Genomic DNA, 18,649 nt, shown 5'->3' on the forward strand with positions numbered 1-18,649 from the left:
ACGGAGGACGGGAGACTTCATCTGCTCTGCCCTGTCAGAGCACTGAGTATTTATACTCTGAGGTCCTCCCGGTGGAGGAAAGCAGACCAGTTGCTGGTGTGTTTCGGGTACCCCAAGGCTGGGCTCCCCGCTTCTAAACACACCATCAGCAACTGGATCGTTCAGACTATTTCCTATGGCCTGGCCTATCAGGTGCGCAGTTTGCCTTCACCTATGGCGGTAAGGGCGCACTCTACTCGAGGCATGGCGGCTTCTAGGGCCCTCCTCGCAGGGGCGTCACTCCAGGATTTGTGTGATGCGGCTGGCTGGGCCACCCCTCACACTTTTATCCGGTTTTACAGTCTGGACCTGCCTTCTGCACCCGGCACCCGTACGCTCTCCTCCTAGTCGTGCCGTCAGGTTCTGCATGCTGTGTGCTATCTCGTTCCCATAGTGTCGTCACCGACGCAATTCGAGTTCCCTCGAAGGGGAACGTCTCGGGTTACGTATGTAACCCTTGTTCCCCGAGAAGGGGAACAAGACACTGCTTCGGTCCACCACACCTCACCCCGCCTGGAGGGCTAATGTGTCCTATGTGCCGGCGTGCTTATATACCCCCTCCGGTTACGCCGTCACACACTACCGTTCTAGTAACACCAATAGGATTGGAGTAGTTTCATTCATAGTTCAGCCCTGCCACGCCCAGGGGCGTTCCCATAGTGTCGTCACCGACGCAGTGTCTCGTTCCCCTTCTCGGGGAACAAGGGTTACATACGTAACCCGAGACGTTTCTCTATCTGCAGAATCAGGACCTGATGTGGCCCATTCTGCATCCAGAACTGCCAAACTGCTGCATTTATATAATGTGTATTTCTTTGTTCCTCTCTCTGTGCTGGAGTTCTTCATGAACTTGGTGGCTTGTTCCAGATTATTATTAAATTGGTTGAATTTTAATAAGAGTTTGTTTATTCATATAGTGTATCAAGCTTATTACTTCAATATATTTACTACAAATCTGATATTAATATTTTACTCATGGATAGGGACGTTAGGCTGCTGTATGAATGAGCACGTCAGAGATAATGATAGTAATTATATACATAAGCCTTTATATGGATGGTCTGGTTGTATACTCAGGAAAGATTATGACAATGGAAGGATTTAGCCGGAGTAGTGGTGATTACATTGAAAACATATTTCTGTGGTTTTTACATGGTTTGAATTTGGTTGTGGGCCCAGGGGGGTTTATATAATGATGATATACAGTAATCAAGAGGTGAATTTGTGCATTATACTTTGTCAAATAATTTTTAATCGCCCACTAGAGGGCTGCAGCACCACAATAACCAGCCTAGTTCAAATGAACAAAATGACTCAAAAAACAGATTAGTTCATTTTAATGAACAAGATTTGAATGAACGAGTCTGTCAAAAGAGTCAAACTTACCATCACTACAACACACTCTCATCTGCTGCATTATGGGAAGGAGATTAACTACGAGCCTTTGTTTTCATGAATTAGGTCAGTATGGTTAATGGAAATATTAACTATTTAATGTCACATCCTTCCACCACATATTTAAATCCCTCTTTTATTCACTCATCTATTTTATGGAGCTCTGTAACCAGGGGTGACATAATGCTTAGCCAGATTTGTTCACTTTTGCACTTTCAATAATAGTCATAAAAAGTGTGCTTTGGCCTTCCACAATGTTTGTATTCTTTTATTTCTTGCTGATGTAAATTGTTGTCTGTCTGAGGTCAGGCCAGTTTTAAGTTACTTTTTAAGTAATTGATCTCTTATCTTCATTAGCGTCCTGCATTCATTATGAAGCCATGGTAGGTCATTATCATTAGCCTGTTCAGATTGTTAAAACACAAGTTATATCTCTCAGAATGCATCCCTTTTAATTTAAGAGATCAGAGTAATAGTAATAATAATAGATTAATTGTTTTGAGTAATTTAAAAAAAAATTCCTAATTCTCTGATTTCAGGTTCTCAAATGTGAATATTTAATATCTATGACAGTAAACTGAATATACTGTATTTGGATTGTGGACAAAAGAAGACACTTTAGGACATTATCTTGGGCTTTGGGAAACACTAAGTGACATCTTTCACCATCATCTGACATTTTATGGACCAAGTAACTTATGAATTAATCAACAAAATTATAGATTAATCGATAATGACATGACAACTCCAATAATATTCACTTTTGTGTCGTATGTTCTATAAGGTGAAGAATTCTTTTGGCATCTTTGCAGGATGAAAAGATGGCGACACAGAAAGAGGTCCTCTTGGGAATTTTGGAAGATTTGGGAGCCGAGGACTTTAAAAAGTTCAAGTGGTACCTGCAGCAGAAGGGGGTCCTGGAAGGCTTCCCAGCAATCCGAAAGAGTCGACTGGAGAATGCAGACAGGGTGGACACCTTAGATCTGATGGTCCAGAACTATTGCATAAACACTATTAAAGTGATCAGACTAGTTTTGGTAAAGATAAATAAGAATGATCTAATGGAAAATATACCAAACACTATCTCAAATCCCACAGGTAAATCATTAAAATGGAATTATTAACAAGATCTTTTTATTTTATGCAATCATGCATCACAGTTTTAGACTCATGACAATGATAACAGATACAGTTGAAATTCTGATATTGAAATTGGCCTCCTAATATCAAGAGAACTGCCACATTTACATGGTGGAGGGGTTGAGGTACAATGACCATGGAAGCTGATCTCAGGGTCACTAGCTTCTGGTAGGGTCACCCAAGGCAGTTTGTCTTAGGTGAAGTGTCCGATCAGGGGTGATTGCAGAGCCCTTTTGGATCAGCAACCTTGAAAGCAAACTACCACACCCAGATTAGGGCCTCTTTCTGCAGCCAAGCCTAGGAATGAAGCTTACTGGCAAGTGCCTGGTGGCAGGGTCCATTTGCAGTGTCAGGGTCAGGTGCATTGCCAGTCAGGTCACAGGTACAGGAGAGTAGCAACACGTAGCACCGGCTTTGAAATTAAACTCCTATATAGGGAATTGACTCTCCTTTAGGCACCAGGCAGGTGTGGGGATTCTCACGAGCCACTGCCTAAGCACTGGTGAGCTGGAATATTCCTCCTGGAATGGTACCAAGATTCAGTGAGAGCATTTGATGGATGTGTTTTGTTATTAGACTTCTGTGATAGTCATGGACTGTCGATAATGGACACCATAATCAAGGCATAAGGTGGTTCGCAAGTTACGGTACACTGTACAGCAAAGCTTGATTATTGAGGTTGTGATTGTTTCATTAAATTTGCAGTCGTATGTCTGGGACAAGTAATGAGAAGAGCAAAGCTGTCCACCACCACCAGTTGAGACGTTGGCGACATGGAATTCAAGTGGTTCAAGTGTTTAAAATGTCAATATTTAAAGTCTGTAAAGAAGAACTTTGGGGTTGGTTGGCGCCGGGAAAAGATGAAGCAGTAGATGGGTATTGGAATGCCAGAAGGGCGGTAGCTTCTGTGGTCACAAAAGAAAAAAACTGGTATAGGAGGACTTGAGGCCATGGAGAACAACTTTTCTGCCTTAAAGACGGCCTGGCAGATCGTCAGGAAACTCAGGAGGGGAGGTTAATAGCTGACCCAGACTGAGGATATTGTCGGACAGTTTGGGGAACTGCTGAACCAGACTGACACGTACATGAAATTAATCAGAAAGGCCCACAGTGACATTATCAGAGTAGTTCCCAGGCTCCCTGGCAGATCTTATTCCACGGTGATGAAACGGAGACTGTGGCAGAACCTCAGATTCAGTAGGACCAATGCAGATTCAGAGAAGGTGGCCATCAGGTTTACATCTCTGCTGTTAGCAAATTATGTGGTTTTAAAGGCTTTACCTGTGAGAAGCAGAAAGGATAAGAGTCAGCACCACCAAGACTGAGACCACTCGTCTGTAAAATAGTGAATTGTTCATTTTGGTTTGGGAGGGAATTGTTGTCAAGGAGACCGAGGATCTTGTGGTCTTTCACAAGTGAGGGAATGGTGGAGCATGAGAATCAATAGCAATGTGGATGCCATACTAAAGAGAGAACTAAAACAGAGAACTACACCTGAAGGTGATGCTCTGGGTTTACCAGAAGATCTGTGTTCTCACCTATTGTCGGTTTGGCTGGTCTCACCCTTAAAGATAACGCGAGCAGCTCAGATAATTAAGGAGCTTGGAGTAGAACTGCTGTTCTGTCATGTGGAAAGAAGCTTGTTGAGGTTTAGGCATCTAACTACGACACTGTCCTACGGAGGTATTCAGGGCACATCCAACTTAGAGGAGACCATTGGGCAGGCCCAGAACCCCCTGAATACCTAGGTACGCCTTGCGATCCCCCAGAAAGAGCTGTAGAAAGTGGCTGGGGAGAATTACATACATCATTACATATAGTTGTGGAAAATGGATGGATGAACTATTAAGAAGCAAATAATGTCAAAAACGTAAAGCTTGGCAGAAACATATTTTCTGCCCGAAAAGAGGAAATGTTTCCATGGCTCACATACTCTTTAGCATCTTCTAAATTCTGTCATCTCTTTTTCATTATTTCAGAGATTCTTGCTGAGTACCAGTGTAAAATGAAATCAAAACTGAAGAAGAAGTTCCAGTGTGTGTTTGAGGGGATTGCTAAAGCAGGAAACCCAACCCTTCTGAACCAGATCTACACAGAGCTCTACATCACAGAGGGAGGGACTGCAGAGGTCAATGATGAACATGAGGTCAGACAGATTGAAACAGCATCCAGGAAACCAGACAGGCCAGAAACAACCATCAGACAAGAAGACATCTTTAAAGCCTCACCTGGAAGAGATGAACCAATCAGAACAGTGATGACAAAGGGAGTGGCTGGCATTGGGAAAACAGTCTTAACACAGAAGTTCACTCTGGACTGGGCTGAAGACAAAGCCAACCAGGACATACAGTTCACATTTCCATTCACTTTCAGAGAGCTGAATGTGCTGAAAGAGAAAAAGTACAGCTTGGTGGAACTTGTTCATCACTTCTTTACTGAAACCAAAGAAGCAGGAATCTGCAGGTTTGAAGAGTTCCAGGTTGTGTTCATCTTTGACGGTCTGGATGAGTGTCGACTTCCTCTGGACTTCCACAACAATGAGGTCCTGACTGACATTACAGAGTCCACCTCAGTGGATGTGCTGCTGACAAACCTCATCAGGGGGAACCTGCTTCCCTCTGCTTGCCTCTGGATAACCACACGACCTGCAGCAGCCAGTCAGATTCCTCCTGAGTGTGTTGACATGGTGACAGAGGTCAGAGGGTTCACTGACCCACAGAAGGAGGAGTACTTCAGGAAGAGGTTCAGAGATGAGGAGCAGGCCAGCAGAATCATGTCCCACATCAATACATCACGAAGCCTCCACATCATGTGCCACATCCCAGTCTTCTGCTGGATCACTGCTACAGTTCTGGAGGTGTTGAAGACCAGAGATGGAGGAGATCTGCCCAAGACCCTGACTGAGATGTACATCCACTTCCTGGTGGTTCAGTCCAAACTGAAGAACGTCAAGTATGATGGCGGAGCTGAGACAGATCCACACTGGAGTCCAGAGAGCAGGAAGATGATTGAGTCTCTGGGAAAACTGGCTTTTGAGCAGCTGCAGAAAGGCAACCTGATCTTCTATGAATCAGACCTGACAGAGTGTGGCATCGATATCAGAGCAGCCTCAGTGTACTCAGGAGTGTTCACGCAGATCTTTAAAGAGGAGAGTGGGCTGTACCAGGACAAGGTGTTCTGCTTCGTCCATCTGAGCGTTCAGGAGTTTCTGGCTGCTCTTCATGTCCATCTGACCTTCATCAACTCTGGTGTCAATCTGCTGGCAGAAGAACAATCAAAATCCTGGCTGTCTAAAGTCTTCAGAGGCAAACCTAAACTAACACAGCTCTACGAGAGTGCTGTGGACAAGGCCTTACAAAGTCCAAATGGACACCTGGATTTGTTCCTCCGTTTCCTCCTGGGTCTTTTACTTACGACCAATCAGAGTCTCCTACGAGGTCTGCTGACACAGTCAGGAAGAAGCTCACAGACCAATCAGGAAACAGTTGAGTACATCAAGAAGAAGATCAGTGAGAATCTGTCCCCAGAGAGAAGCATCAATCTGTTCCACTGTCTGAATGAACTGAATGATCGTTCTCTAGTGGAGCAGATCCAACAGTCCCTGAGTTCAGGAAGTCTCTCCACAGATAAACTCTCTCCTGCTCAGTGGTCAGCTCTGATCTTCATCTTACTGTCATCAGAAAAAGATCTAGACGTGTTTGACCTGAAGAAATACTCTGCTTCAGAGGAGGCTCTTCTGATGCTGCTGCCAGTGGTCAAAGTCTCAAAGAAAGCTCTGTAGGTGGATATATGCATGTGCAATTAAATTTTTTTGTATTTGACAAATAAATCATTTAGTTTGTGTCCATTGCTAATCCCTTTTCAGGTTGAGTGGCTGTAACCTCTCAGAGAGAAGCTGTGAAGCTCTGTCCTCAGTTCTCAGCTCCCAGTCCTCTAGTCTGAGAGAGCTGGACCTGAGTTACAACAACCTGAAGGATTCAGGAGTGAAGCTGCTGTCTGCTGGAATCACGAGTCCACACTGGAAACTGGAAACTCTCAGGTCAGTATTAAGCTATTTGTTTTAAATACTCCTCATCTGGTTTTAGGTTCATTGTAGGGAAAATTGTCTGTAGGATTTTCCTACTCACATGATTTTCTAAAACACAGAGTTTATGATGTTTTCCTGATTCCAGGCTGTCAGGCTGTCTGATCACAGAGGAAGGCTGTGCTTCCCTGGCCTCAGCTCTGAGCTCCAGCCCCTCCAATCTGAGAGAGCTGGACCTGAGTAAGAACGACCTGCAGGATTCAGGAGTGAAGCTGCTGTCTGTTGGACTCGAGAGTCCACACTGTACACTGGAAACTCTCAGGTCAGTATTAAGCTGTTTCTTTTTAATCCTCCTCATCTGTTTTTAGGTTCATTGTAGGGAAAATTGTCTGTAGGATTTTCCTGCTCACATGATTTTCTAAAACACAGAGTTTATGATGTTTTCCTGATTCCAGGCTGTCAGGGTGTCTGATCACAGAGGAAGGCTGTGCTTCTCTGGCCTCAGCTCTGAGCTCCAACCCCTCCTACCTGAAAGAGCTGGACCTGAGCTACAATCATCCAGGAGACTCCGGGGTTAAGCTGATGTCTGCTGGATTGGAGGATCCACACTGGAGACTGGACACTCTCAGGTTTGGACAGACAACAAGAGCCCACACTCTGCAGGTGTCTCTATTTTCTGTTATTTAATGGGAAACACATGGATCTCCAGAAGTCTTATCGATTGGAAACAGCCATTCATTAGAAACATCAGAAACTTGGATGTAAAATCATTCTCATGTGAGCCCTGCTAACACCATGGCTCTATGGATAGAAGCAGGGGTGGACTAGTAATCTGGCATACTGGCTGATGGCTGGTGAAAGCAGGATTTAATCCCCACGAACATTATTATTATTCTTTTTAAATATACCTGCTTTGCACCTGTCTCTGAATTCTCTTCTCCCCACACTCACACACACCTAATCTCTGGTCTCTCACTGCAAACACACTGGCTTGCCCCGCCTCTCACTGTCTCTCTCCGCCTGTCACCTCCACTTTCTCCATCAGCAGTGTGTTTTATAAGGGAAGGAAAGGCAAGGCAAGTTTATTTGTATAGCACATTTCAACAACAAGGTCATTCAACAATTCAAGTGCTTTACATAAAACATAAAAGCAACAGGGAAATATAAAAAAGTTTAAAAGCAACATGTAACGTGTAAATATTTAATTAAAAGCAATGGTAAAAAGCTAAAAACAAAGAAAAAGAAAACAGCACAGTAAAAGTTACAGTGCAATGTATCTTATCAATCTACTAGTTAAAGACAGTGGTAAAAAGAAAAATCTTAAATATTTAAGTAAAAGCTATGGTAAAAAGAAAAGTCTTCAGTCTTAATTTAAAAGAACTGACTGTTTCAGCAGACCTGCAGTTATCTGGGAGTTTGTTCCAGATATACAGAGCATAATAACTGAACGCTGCTTCTCCTTGTTTAGTTTTGACTCTGGGGGCAGAAAGCAGACCTGCCCCAGACGACCTGAGAGGTCTGGATGGTTCGTAACGAAGCAGAAGATCGGAAATATATTTTGGCCTAAACCATTTAGTGCTTTATTAACTAACAGGAGGCAATTCTTTGACATACAGGAAGCCAATGTAAAGACCTCAGAACTGGAGTGATGTGATCCACCTTTTTGGTCTTAGTGAGGACTTGAGCAGCAGCGTTCTGAATCAGCTGCAGCTGTCTGATGGATTTCTTATGGAGCCCTGTTACAGTAGTCAAGTCGACTGAGGATAAACTGCTCAATACAGTTACTCAGCACCCGTATGGGATCATAGTCCCCTGGTGAAATGGTTATGTAAATCTGTGTGTCATCTGCATAATTATGGGAACATATTTTGTTGTTTTTCATAATCTGAGCCAGTAGAAGCATGTAAATGTTAAACAAAAGAGGCCCCAGAAACGGAGACAGCGCTCTGCGAGTGAATGGCAGGCACTCTATGGATAGTAACCATGGCAACAGCTTCTGTGCGCTACACACCTGTAGCCTTTTTAACTTAAATTAAAATTATTTACCTGATAGGCCTGCATTTAGTTTTGTGGGCATGCTCTGCTATGTGAAGTCCCTCCTGTTGATGTCCTGATACCTATTTAGATTCTGGCGAGACCACGTGGTTGGGTCTGACCTCGGTGAAGTTAGCTCGACGAAAAAGCTTAAAAGGGAACTTGGTTGTTCCTGAATTAGACCAGTGTAACTTAACGGACTGATAACTTTAACAAAACAAAAGAAAGAAAATAAAACAAGTAAAGTTGCTGGAACTGAGGGAAACTGAAGTCATGGCACTTCAACAACAGATAGCAACAACATGGTAACATCACTACTCAAATAAAGGTAGCGTAATCAAGTAACTAAAAGATTATTTAATTAAACAGGTAATGCTTTGAGTCTTTGGAGACTGCAGTCTTTGGAGACTGCAGTCCTTGTTTACATAACTTCAGGGCTGTCCTTGGTGTCCTGGATTTTGTCACACAGAGGCGTGAAGGAGTAGCCCTTTGATGGTGTAATGAAACACAGAGCAAGGTCAGTTGCGTGTGTGGGGGGGGGGCAGTTTTGGGTTTCCTGCCCCCTTTAAAGGAGAGTTCTGATAGGCTGTTCAGGGAAACGCTAATCGCTGTTTAATGTCCCTTTTGTCAGTTTAACAGTCAGACACCGCGTTATCAGGCTGCGGAATCAAAGGTGCTAGTTTTACGATCAGGCTGCTAAGGAATAGCACTTAGGGAAAGCGACCTTTCCACCCGCCTTTCTTTTGGGGTCACTACAGCCATCTGTAGAGGGTTGATAATCAAACCCCCTGCTTCTCTCTGGGAGAGAAAAGAAGAGTTGAGTGTCTAAATTATTTAATATAAAATGCATAAATCCACACTGTTTGTTCACAACAACTTCAAGCACTGATGATAGGTGGGACCACAGAGTCCACAGCTCCAGAGCCAGAAACACTTGCTGGAAGTGATAGGAGGAGAGAGGAGATGGACGAAAAAGCACAAGATTACGGGAAAGGGGAGAAGTCGAGTTAGTAACATACATTAATGGGATGAGGTTGCAAACAGGAGCTCAGTGCATCATGGGAAATCCCCCGGCAGTCTAGGCCTATAGCAGCATAACTAAGGGATGGTTCAGGACTCACCTGAGCCAGCCCTAACTATAAGCTTTATCAAAGAGGAAAGTCTTAAGCCTACTCTTAAATGTGGAGATGGTGTCTGCCTCCTGAACCCAAACTGGAACCTGGTTCCACAGGAGAGGAGCTTGATAGCTGAACGCTCTGGCTCCTAGTCTACTTTTGGAGACTCTAGGAACCACAAGTAACCCTGCATTCTGGGAGCGCAGTGCTCTGGTGGGGTAGTAAGGTACTATGAGCTCTTTAAGATAAGATGGTGCCTGACCATTAAGAGCTTTGTAGGTAAGAAGAATGATTTTAAATTCTATTCTGGATTTTACTGGAAGCCAATACAGAGAAGCTAAGACAGAGAAATGTGATCGCTTTTCCTGGTTCCTGTCAGAACACATGCTGCAGCATTCTGGATCAGCTGAAGAGTCTTAATGGACTTTTTCGAGCAGCCTGATAATAAGGAATTGCAGTAATCCAGCCTAGAAGTAAAAAATGCATGGACTAATTTTTCTGCATCATCTTTAGACAAGATGTTCCTAATTTTCAAAATATTACATAGGTGAAAAAAGGTGGTCCTTGCAATTTGCTTAATGTGAGAATGAAACGACATGTCCTGATCAAAGATAACTCCAAGATTCCTCACAGTGGTGCTGGAGGCCAGGGCGATGCCATCCAGGGAAACTATATCTTTAGATAATGCGTCACAGAGGTGCTTAGGCCCCAGAGCAATAACTTCAGTTTTATCTGAGTTTAACATGAGAAAATTACAGGTCATCCAGGTTTTAACATCCTGAAGGCACATTTGAAGTTTAGCTAACTGATGAGTTTCATCTGGCTTGATCGATAGATATAACTGAGTATCATCTGCATAACAATGAAAGTTTATGGAATATTTCCTGATAATGTTGCCTAAAGGAAGCATATATAAAGTGAAAAGGATTGGTCAGAATACAGATCCTTGAGGAACTCCATGACTAACTTTGGCGTGCATGGAGCACTCATCGTTAACATGTACAAACTGAAATCGATCTAATAGGACTTAAACCAGCTTAGAGCGGTTCCTTTAATGCCAATGAAATGTTCCAGTCTCTGTGATAGGATCTGGTGGTCAATGGTATCAAATGCAGCACTAAGATCTAGTAAAACCAGTACAGAGACAAGTCCTTTGTCTGATGCAATAAGGAGTTAATTAATTAGTAATTAGTAATAGTAATTCCTTACTACTACTGGCACAGTAGTAGTAAGGAATTAGTAATTTTCACCAGTGCTGTCTCTGTGCTATGATGAGCTCTAAATCCTGACTGAAAGTCCTCAAATAAACTATTGCTATGTAGAAAGTCACACAGCTGTTTAGCAACTGCTTTCTCCAGAACCTTAGAGAGAAATGGAAGGTTAGATATAGGTCTATAGTTGGCTAAAACATCCGGAGCAAGTTTGGGCTTTTTCAGAAGAGGTTTAATTACAGCTACTTTAAAGTACTGTGGTACATAGCCTGTTGATAAAGATAGATTGATCATACCTAGTATAGAAGTGCTGACTAAGGGTAAAACTTGTTTAAGCAGCCTAGTCGGAATGGGGTCTAAGAGGCAGGTTGATGGTTTTGATGAAGAAATTATTGAAGTTAGTTGGTAAAGATTGAGGGAAGCAAAGCAGTGTAAACATATATCTGGTTTTACAGCTGTTTCTAAGGTTCCTGAGTTTAGAGATAAGTCGGTGCCAGTTGAGGGCAGGTCTTGGTGAATTTTGTTTCTAATAGTTAGAATTTTAGCATTAAAGAAGCTCATGAAGTCGTAACTACTGAGAGCTATGGGAATACTTGGCTCAATAGAGCTGTGACTCTCTGTCAGCCTGGCTACAGTACTGAAAAGAACAATGGGGTTGTTCCTATTTTTTTTATTAATGAGTGGTACGCTGCTCTGGCATTAAGGAGGGCCTTCCTATAAGTTTTAAGACTATCTTGCCAAATAAAACAAGATTTTTCCAGTTTGGTGGAACGCCAGTTCCTCTCAAGTTTCCGCGATATTTTCTTTAATTATGCGAGTTTCAGTGTTATATCATGGAGCTAACAGTCTTTGTTTTATTATTTTCTTTTTTAGAGGGGCTACAGAGTCGGGTGTCATTCGCAGCAAGCCTGTAGCACTATCAACAAGATGCGAGTAACAATCTTACTGTATTTACGTTTATCCTTAGCCAGCAGTTTCAAATAAGACTCAATATTGCCCGCTCCGGCCACAGGGATTTCTCAAAATGGAGCTGCCAATGATCAGAGTTGGTTTCTCAGCAGGTGTGTCGCAGAGTGGGGAAAATCTGTTAGAAAAGTGAACAGGTTGGTGATGACCCGTGGGCTTTGAATCTTTACGACTATTCCTCCTTCGGACAGTCACCCAGCCACCCTGTCCTGGCTGCTCAGGAGATGCTGGGGGACGGCTACCAGAGGCTAACTCAGGCCGTTCCGTACCAACTACCGGGGAGTGGCTAGCTACAGTAGCTAAAGACTGATCTAGCAAGGTGCAGAGCCTGGCTTCTAAATCACTGCGCCTCGCCTCCATGTCTAAAAATAAACTATACTTGTTACACGTACCATTACAGCTAAAGGAGGCAGAAGAGTAACTGAACATCTGACACACCGAGCAGGAGAAAGTAGGAGAGTGAGAGGGAGAAGGAGAAGCCATCGCTAGCTGCTAAGCTAAAGTCACTAACGGCTAAGCTAAAGTACTGTAGCGTTAGCTACCAAAACTTTTGAAAACAATTATGAGATAGAACAGCAGTCACTAAAAGATGGAAAGAACTGTGAGTGCTTAGGCAAAATTACTGTAATAATAAGTGTTTAGCGGACAGTTAGCCGCTGTAATCTAACAAATTTAACTGGTATTTAGCGAGAGCAGCACAACACGGTACCAACACACAAGCACCGGAAACGGAAATGAGTCGACACGCTTACCGCAGTATGTCAGCCATGGGTGTATTATGTGTTTATTGAATTTTCACATTAAATAAACATCTTTAGTAATTTAAATACCTTTTCTTCTTACAGTTTGTAGCTGCACACTCCTATTTACGTCTAATATAACTTGAGCATGGCCTATACTGCACCTTTAATATGTCAGAATTGACAATAAACTTCTTTAATAATTACAGTCCAAAATTAGATGCATATAATTACAGTATAAATGATTTGCTGCTGAGAGAAACGCCTTTATTCTCTGTTAACTTCATCATTTTGCCTCATCTGTCTCAGTGAAATACATTCCTTCATTGATATGAAATTCCAAGTCAAGTCAGTTTTATTTATCAAGTGCAAAATCACAAACTTGTCTCAGAAAGCTTTACAATCTGTATATCATATGGACTCTTCTTCTTCTGGATTCTTCTCCTTCTTCTTCAAGTCTTTTTCTGTCAGACAGTGAAAGAATCCTGGAGACAGTTGCCACAGATGAGTTTCAGCCTGTTTCTCTGTCACAGAGACAAACTGAGCAACACTGCTTCATGTTGAACAGCAGTTAGGACTTATGTTGGATAGAGACCCTCTGTTTCTGACGTATAAATTACACAATACAAGTTGAATCTGGTGGTCAGACTGATCTGAGAACAGTCTGGAAACAGTTTACTTTTTCATGTGTGAATGTTGGTCAAACTGTTTATTTAGCGGGAGAACATGCAGAGGACAATATTTGAAATCCTCCTCCCACTTCTTCTTCTTCTTCTTCTTCTTCTTCTTCTCCTTCTTCAGGTCTTTTTCTGTCAGACAGTGAAAGAATCCTGGAGACAGTTGACACAGATGAGTTTCAGCCTGTTTCTTTGTCATGCTTCATGTTGAACAGCAGTTAGGACTCATGTTGGATAGAAAATCACTCTGACTGTGTTTCTTCCTCCAGGGTGGACCATGGTGGAGAACAGTGGTTAAAACCTGGTCTGAGGAAGTGTAAGTGTGGATTCAATCTGACTCATGATGACAAAACAGCACACAGTCAGTTTCTCTTTCAATACAAAGTTGATAGTTTTGGTATTTATTCATTCAAACATTACTGACTAAATGCATCATCTTTAAACTTTATAGAAATGAACATCAGTACACAAACAAAGAATAAACCTTCAGATGCATCTAAACTGCTGCTGTGTTGTGTCTCGTTCTCTCCATCAGATTTCTGTGAACTGACATTGGACACAAACACAGCAAACACAAACCTGAAACTGTCTGACAACAGGAAGGTGACATGGGTGAGAGAGGAGCAGCCATATCCTGATCATCCAGAGAGATTTGACTGCTGTCCTCAGGTGCTGTGTGGAAATGGTCTGACTGGTCGCTGTTACTGGGAGGTCGAGTGTAGAGGAGAGGTTTATATATCAGTGAGTTACAGAGGAATCAAAAGGAGAGGAGAGAGTAAAGACTGTGGGTTTGGAATGAATGATCAGTCCTGGAGTCTGTACTGCTCTGATGGTCGTTACTCTGTCTGGCACAATAACAGAGGAACATCCCTCCTTCTCTCCTCCTCCTCCTCTAACAGAGTAGCAGTGTATGTGGACTGTCCTGCTGGCACTCTGTCCTTCTACAGAGTCTCCTCTGACACACTGATCCACCTCCACACCTTCAACACCACATTCACTGAACCTCTTTATCCTGGTTTTGGGTTCTGGTCCTCTGGTTCCTCAGTGTCTCTGTGTTCTCTGTAGGAGGGAGACAACTTCCAATCCTGTGGTTTAAATGTTGGTGGTGGACGAGGCTTCACTTTGGTTAACATCTGACTCACTGATTGTGCTTTTAATGTCAGAAATGTGTTTTCTTCGAAATGGTGAAATGATCTCAGGGCTGAACTTGTTGTGTACAAACTGTGTTGACTTTGATTTTCACTTTAATAAAGTTTTCTTGGAGCAGCATCTAGTAGCTGCTGATGGCTGCAGAGCTTCTTATTCACTTCAATAAAGGTTTGAAGACAAAAACTCAACAAATAGTCTTGATTTATTCTGTTGCTCAAGTAGATTTCTTTTCCTGCTGAGTTTGATCCTCACAAACACTGTTTCTGCACAACTTTCTGACGACTGCTTGTTCACCAGGTGTTTGAACTTTTCATTTTCCCTTTTAACGTTTTGAAGGGCTAAAGTTTCTCTACGTGACAAAAGGCTCCAGAGACGAAATATGTGTATTTAGAACATTTATTAGAGATAGAGTTAGACATTCACAGGAAGAAGGGAAAATATAGAACATGTACTATTACATTGTAGGAAATACAGGGATGAGAGGATGAGGCTAAATCAAAAGTAAGTAGGCAGGAAGTAAGTGGAACCTTGAAGGTTTATTATGCACAACAGGAGACGGGGTAAACGATACACAGAAAGCTGGTGTACAATATATAATATAATTTTATGATATAAATTGACCCAACGAACATAGCTGGTTGCGGTATGCACCTTTAAAAGTCATGGTTGCAATCTGCCATAAAACAAAAAGAAGAAGAAGAAGAGGAACACACTAAAGGTGGAACCAAAGTTACGAGCAGTTGTAGCTTTAGGACGGAGGAAGTCAGGTGATCGAACATGTGCTGAAAAAACATTTTTCGGATTGAAACATTACACAGTATGTGGTAGAAACACCGGTAATCAAATTGAGATTGTGATAGGTGATATAGTAGCAGCAAGGGTGCTAAGAAATGGTAGTTTAGTGTATGTGTGACCCTGCGATGGACTGACGACCTGTCCAGGGTGTACCCTGCCTTTCGCCCGATGTCAGCTGGGATTGGCTCCAGCCCCCCGCGACCCTGTACGCAGGATAAGCGGTTGACGATGGATGGATGGATGGTATTTTGCAGGAAGCGATCATCCAGCTTACTCGCAGCATGTCTGGCACAGCATGTGTGTCTGGCACAGCCTGCGGCCAATCGAGCTGGAGCTTGGCCACTGCCACTGTCACCACCTCCAAGAGCTCGTCATAGCTGGGTGCTGACTGATGACTTTGATCCGGCTCCCGGAAGTCTTCCTCCTCCATGATGCTGAGCCAGTTCCTCAGAACCAGACAGTTGCAGCCTCTCCGGGCTCACACCTCGAGCGGGAGAAGCCAGAAGTGGGCTCCCGAACGGGGAAGAGGGGAGTTGGAGCCAGCAGACGATGAACGGGAAAAAGTCTTGGCAGTCCCGATGCCCTCGGAGATGTCGCGGTGGGAGCCCCATGACCGAAGCCGTCGTGCCGCCTCAGCGACCGTCTTCGGAAAAAAGAGCCGCACGGGACCTCAGCACCCTCAGGTGCAGGGCCTCGCAATGGCCGCAAGCAGCCCCCTCGAGAGCTGCCTGGGCATGCGGCATCCCCAGACAAGACACACACAGGGCATGAGTGTGTTAGGAATGTGGGTTTTGTGTTCATGTTTCCTGTTTAAGTCTGTTTTTGGTTCTGTGTATTCGGTGTAGCCTTGTTTATTATTATTCATCTGCATCCTTAAGTTACTTAGTATCTGTCTTGTCTCGTGTCTTAGTTCTTAGTCCTGTACATTAGTTCATGTGTTTTATGTGTTATTTTGCCTATGTCTGTCTGAGTTCTGCTGGAGTCCTGCTGCTTCTTCCTGCCTGCTTGTCTCTCTGTTTTCCATACTCTCTGCCTGCCTTGTTAGCCCTGATCCCGGTCACCTGTGTTGCTCCCGCCCCGCTCGTTAGTCCCCGTATGTGTGTATATATGCCTGCTCTTGTCTTCAGTCTTGGTCACGTCCTTGTGTGTGTGCGTCTTGTTGAGTGTTCCGCCTTGTTTTCCCTGTTCCGGATCGCCTTGTGTTTCCGGATCGCCTTGTGTTTCCGGATCGCCTTGTGTTTCCTGGATTACCTTTGCTTGGACTTTTGCCCTGAGTTCCACGTAAGCCTGTTTCAGTTGAGTTTGAGTTAATAAAGTCTTTGAACTGCATCCTCCTCTCGCCTTGCCATTGTCTGCATTTGGGTCCTCACCCCAGTCTGCACTCAGCAGCCAACCCCTGACAGTGTCCCCAGCCATGATGTAGCGCGGGCATGGGAAAACACACTGCCTGAACTGCTCACCAGCCATCTCCTCTGCTAGACTTTTTTCCAGGTAAGAAATTTCCTCTTGTGGTTGTACTTCTTTCGTAGTCTCAAACATGCCAGAGTTCCTGCTGAATAGAAAAAAGCTAATGTGTCTGGTGGGCCGGCGTGCTTATATACGCCTCCAGTTAGAACCTGCAGTACTTCAGCGTGTATCATGTGTGTTTCATGTTTCAGCTGACTCAGGCTCAGACAGGAAAGTTTAACATCCACGTTCATGTCGAGTACGAGTGGCGTCTCCAGATTGAGGACCTGGACAAGAGTGACGATGAGATGGAGGACAAGATCAGCTGGTTTCATGTTGAACAGCTTGTGGGCGTGTAGCAGTTCAGATGTGTCTGTTTCCTGCAGCCAATCCGTAACCAGCGTGAGGAGCATCCCATCAGCTGCTTTGTGCTGTGCAGCGCCGATGGCAGCGGCCCCTTGCAGCCCAACCTGCCGGCGCAGACACGCTGCTGAGCCTGGAGAGGGCAGGAGGGTTAGCAGGTCTGGTCTCCAAAGAGAAGTGATGAGGGCTGTTTTTATTATTAGTTACGTCATGTAATAGACGTGACAAAAGACCAACTCACCGGGAAAACCGAGCTACCAGGAGCTACTGACCACAGCTCCAGCAGAGTGGCTCTGAGCTCCGGTAGACTGCAGTCAGCTGATTCGTTCGTTTATTCGGATCCCCGTTAGCTGCTACTAATGTGGCAGCTACTCTTCCTGGGGTCCACATACGACAAACATATAGCAAATATACAAGTTATCCATGAATCTAAAAATGACACCTACAGTGCTTATAAAAAGTATCACTGTGTGTACGTGATAATGCAGGCAGCTGACAAAGTAAAAAGTGTCACAACACAATTATGCAACAAACCATTCACCTGAGCTCGGCAGTGTTTGCGTTATTATTCAAGTGTTTTTTTTAAAAGCAGCCTTACTGAGTGCTTCAGCAATGAAAACATGTAAGTTGTTCCACATGTTGAGGCTCTGTACATCACAGATCTGCATCAGTCCTGGGTTTTTCCTAAACTAGACAACCCTTTGTAGCAAGTACTATAAATATGTTGGTTTCTCACACACTTAAAGAAATTCCTACGGTTGCATGCCAACCTCTCTTCCACTCTAAGCCACGAGAGGCTGGCGTGCTCACTGTCCGTCCTCAGCCTCACACCCGATGGACAGGCCAGTGCGAGTCTTTATTTTTAGCTGTTTGTAGCTGAAACAGACCAGACAGGTGAACAGTAATCAAGGTGGGATCAGATTAATCCTGTGTCTCCAGCACTGTAGTGGCAGGACTAAGAAAAGGGAACATCTTCTAATACTTGATATTCCATTACACATTTTCTTAACAATGTTGTCAACATGTTTCTCCCATGTTAACTGTCCATCTGGTGTAACACCAAGAACATTTACCTCTTGAACCTGTTCAGTGTTTGAGGCTGTGGGTGAAGGGCAGAGCTGGTTTTCTCCCTCAGTGGCAGGTCTAGATCTGAACAAGTCACTTTGGGCTTTTGCTACATTTAAGACCAGTCTGTTTTCACTAATCCAGTTCACTATTAGATGTTTAGTTCTGTAGTCCTGGAGTGTTAACAGAGGAGCTGCAGAGCGCCCTCTGGTGTGCAAACTATGCAACACTCATGACCTGAGGGAAGGACCCAACTCGGTTTCTCTGTTTCAATAGTCATATCAGCTGTTATAAACGCTGATCTTCTGCTTCGTTACGAACCACCCAGACCTCTCAGGTCGTCTGGGGCAGGTCTGCCTTCTGTCCTCGGAGTCAAAACCAAACAAGGAGAAGCGGCGTTCAGTTATTATGCTCTGTATATTTGGAACAAACTCCCAGATAACTGCAGGTCTGCTGAAACTGTCAGTTCTTTTAAATTAAGACTGAAGAC

At 43.8% G+C, this 18,649-nt stretch overlaps 1 protein-coding gene and 1 long non-coding RNA gene across 2 annotated transcripts in view; both read left to right on the forward strand.

The window, feature by feature from the left end:
• LOC119909372 (NACHT, LRR and PYD domains-containing protein 3-like) overlaps positions 1–14,633 on the forward strand; it is a 116,996-nt gene extending 102,363 nt beyond the window's left edge. The window contains exons 10-15 of the mRNA XM_038727571.1: positions 6,261–6,351; positions 6,440–6,613; positions 6,747–6,920; positions 7,054–7,227; positions 13,611–13,657; positions 13,877–14,633. Coding sequence (XP_038583499.1) covers positions 6,261–6,351; positions 6,440–6,613; positions 6,747–6,920; positions 7,054–7,227; positions 13,611–13,657; positions 13,877–14,406 — 1,190 coding nt within the window. The 3' untranslated portion in view covers positions 14,407–14,633. The remainder of the gene's footprint in view (positions 1–6,260; positions 6,352–6,439; positions 6,614–6,746; positions 6,921–7,053; positions 7,228–13,610; positions 13,658–13,876) is intronic.
• A 1,554-nt stretch (positions 14,634–16,187) lies between these two features.
• LOC119909472 lies at positions 16,188–17,630 on the forward strand. The gene is made up of 2 exons (XR_005445459.1): positions 16,188–16,776; positions 16,944–17,630. It is a non-coding gene; the product is annotated as an uncharacterized LOC119909472 (long non-coding RNA).
• Positions 17,631–18,649: the final 1,019 nt, after the last annotated feature.

This window comes from Micropterus salmoides, unplaced genomic scaffold (genome assembly GCF_014851395.1).
Source record: "Micropterus salmoides isolate LMB-PRFRI ecotype aquatic unplaced genomic scaffold, ASM1485139v1 Ms_hic_scaffold_18, whole genome shotgun sequence".
Taxonomy (NCBI): domain Eukaryota; kingdom Metazoa; phylum Chordata; class Actinopteri; order Centrarchiformes; family Centrarchidae; genus Micropterus; species Micropterus salmoides.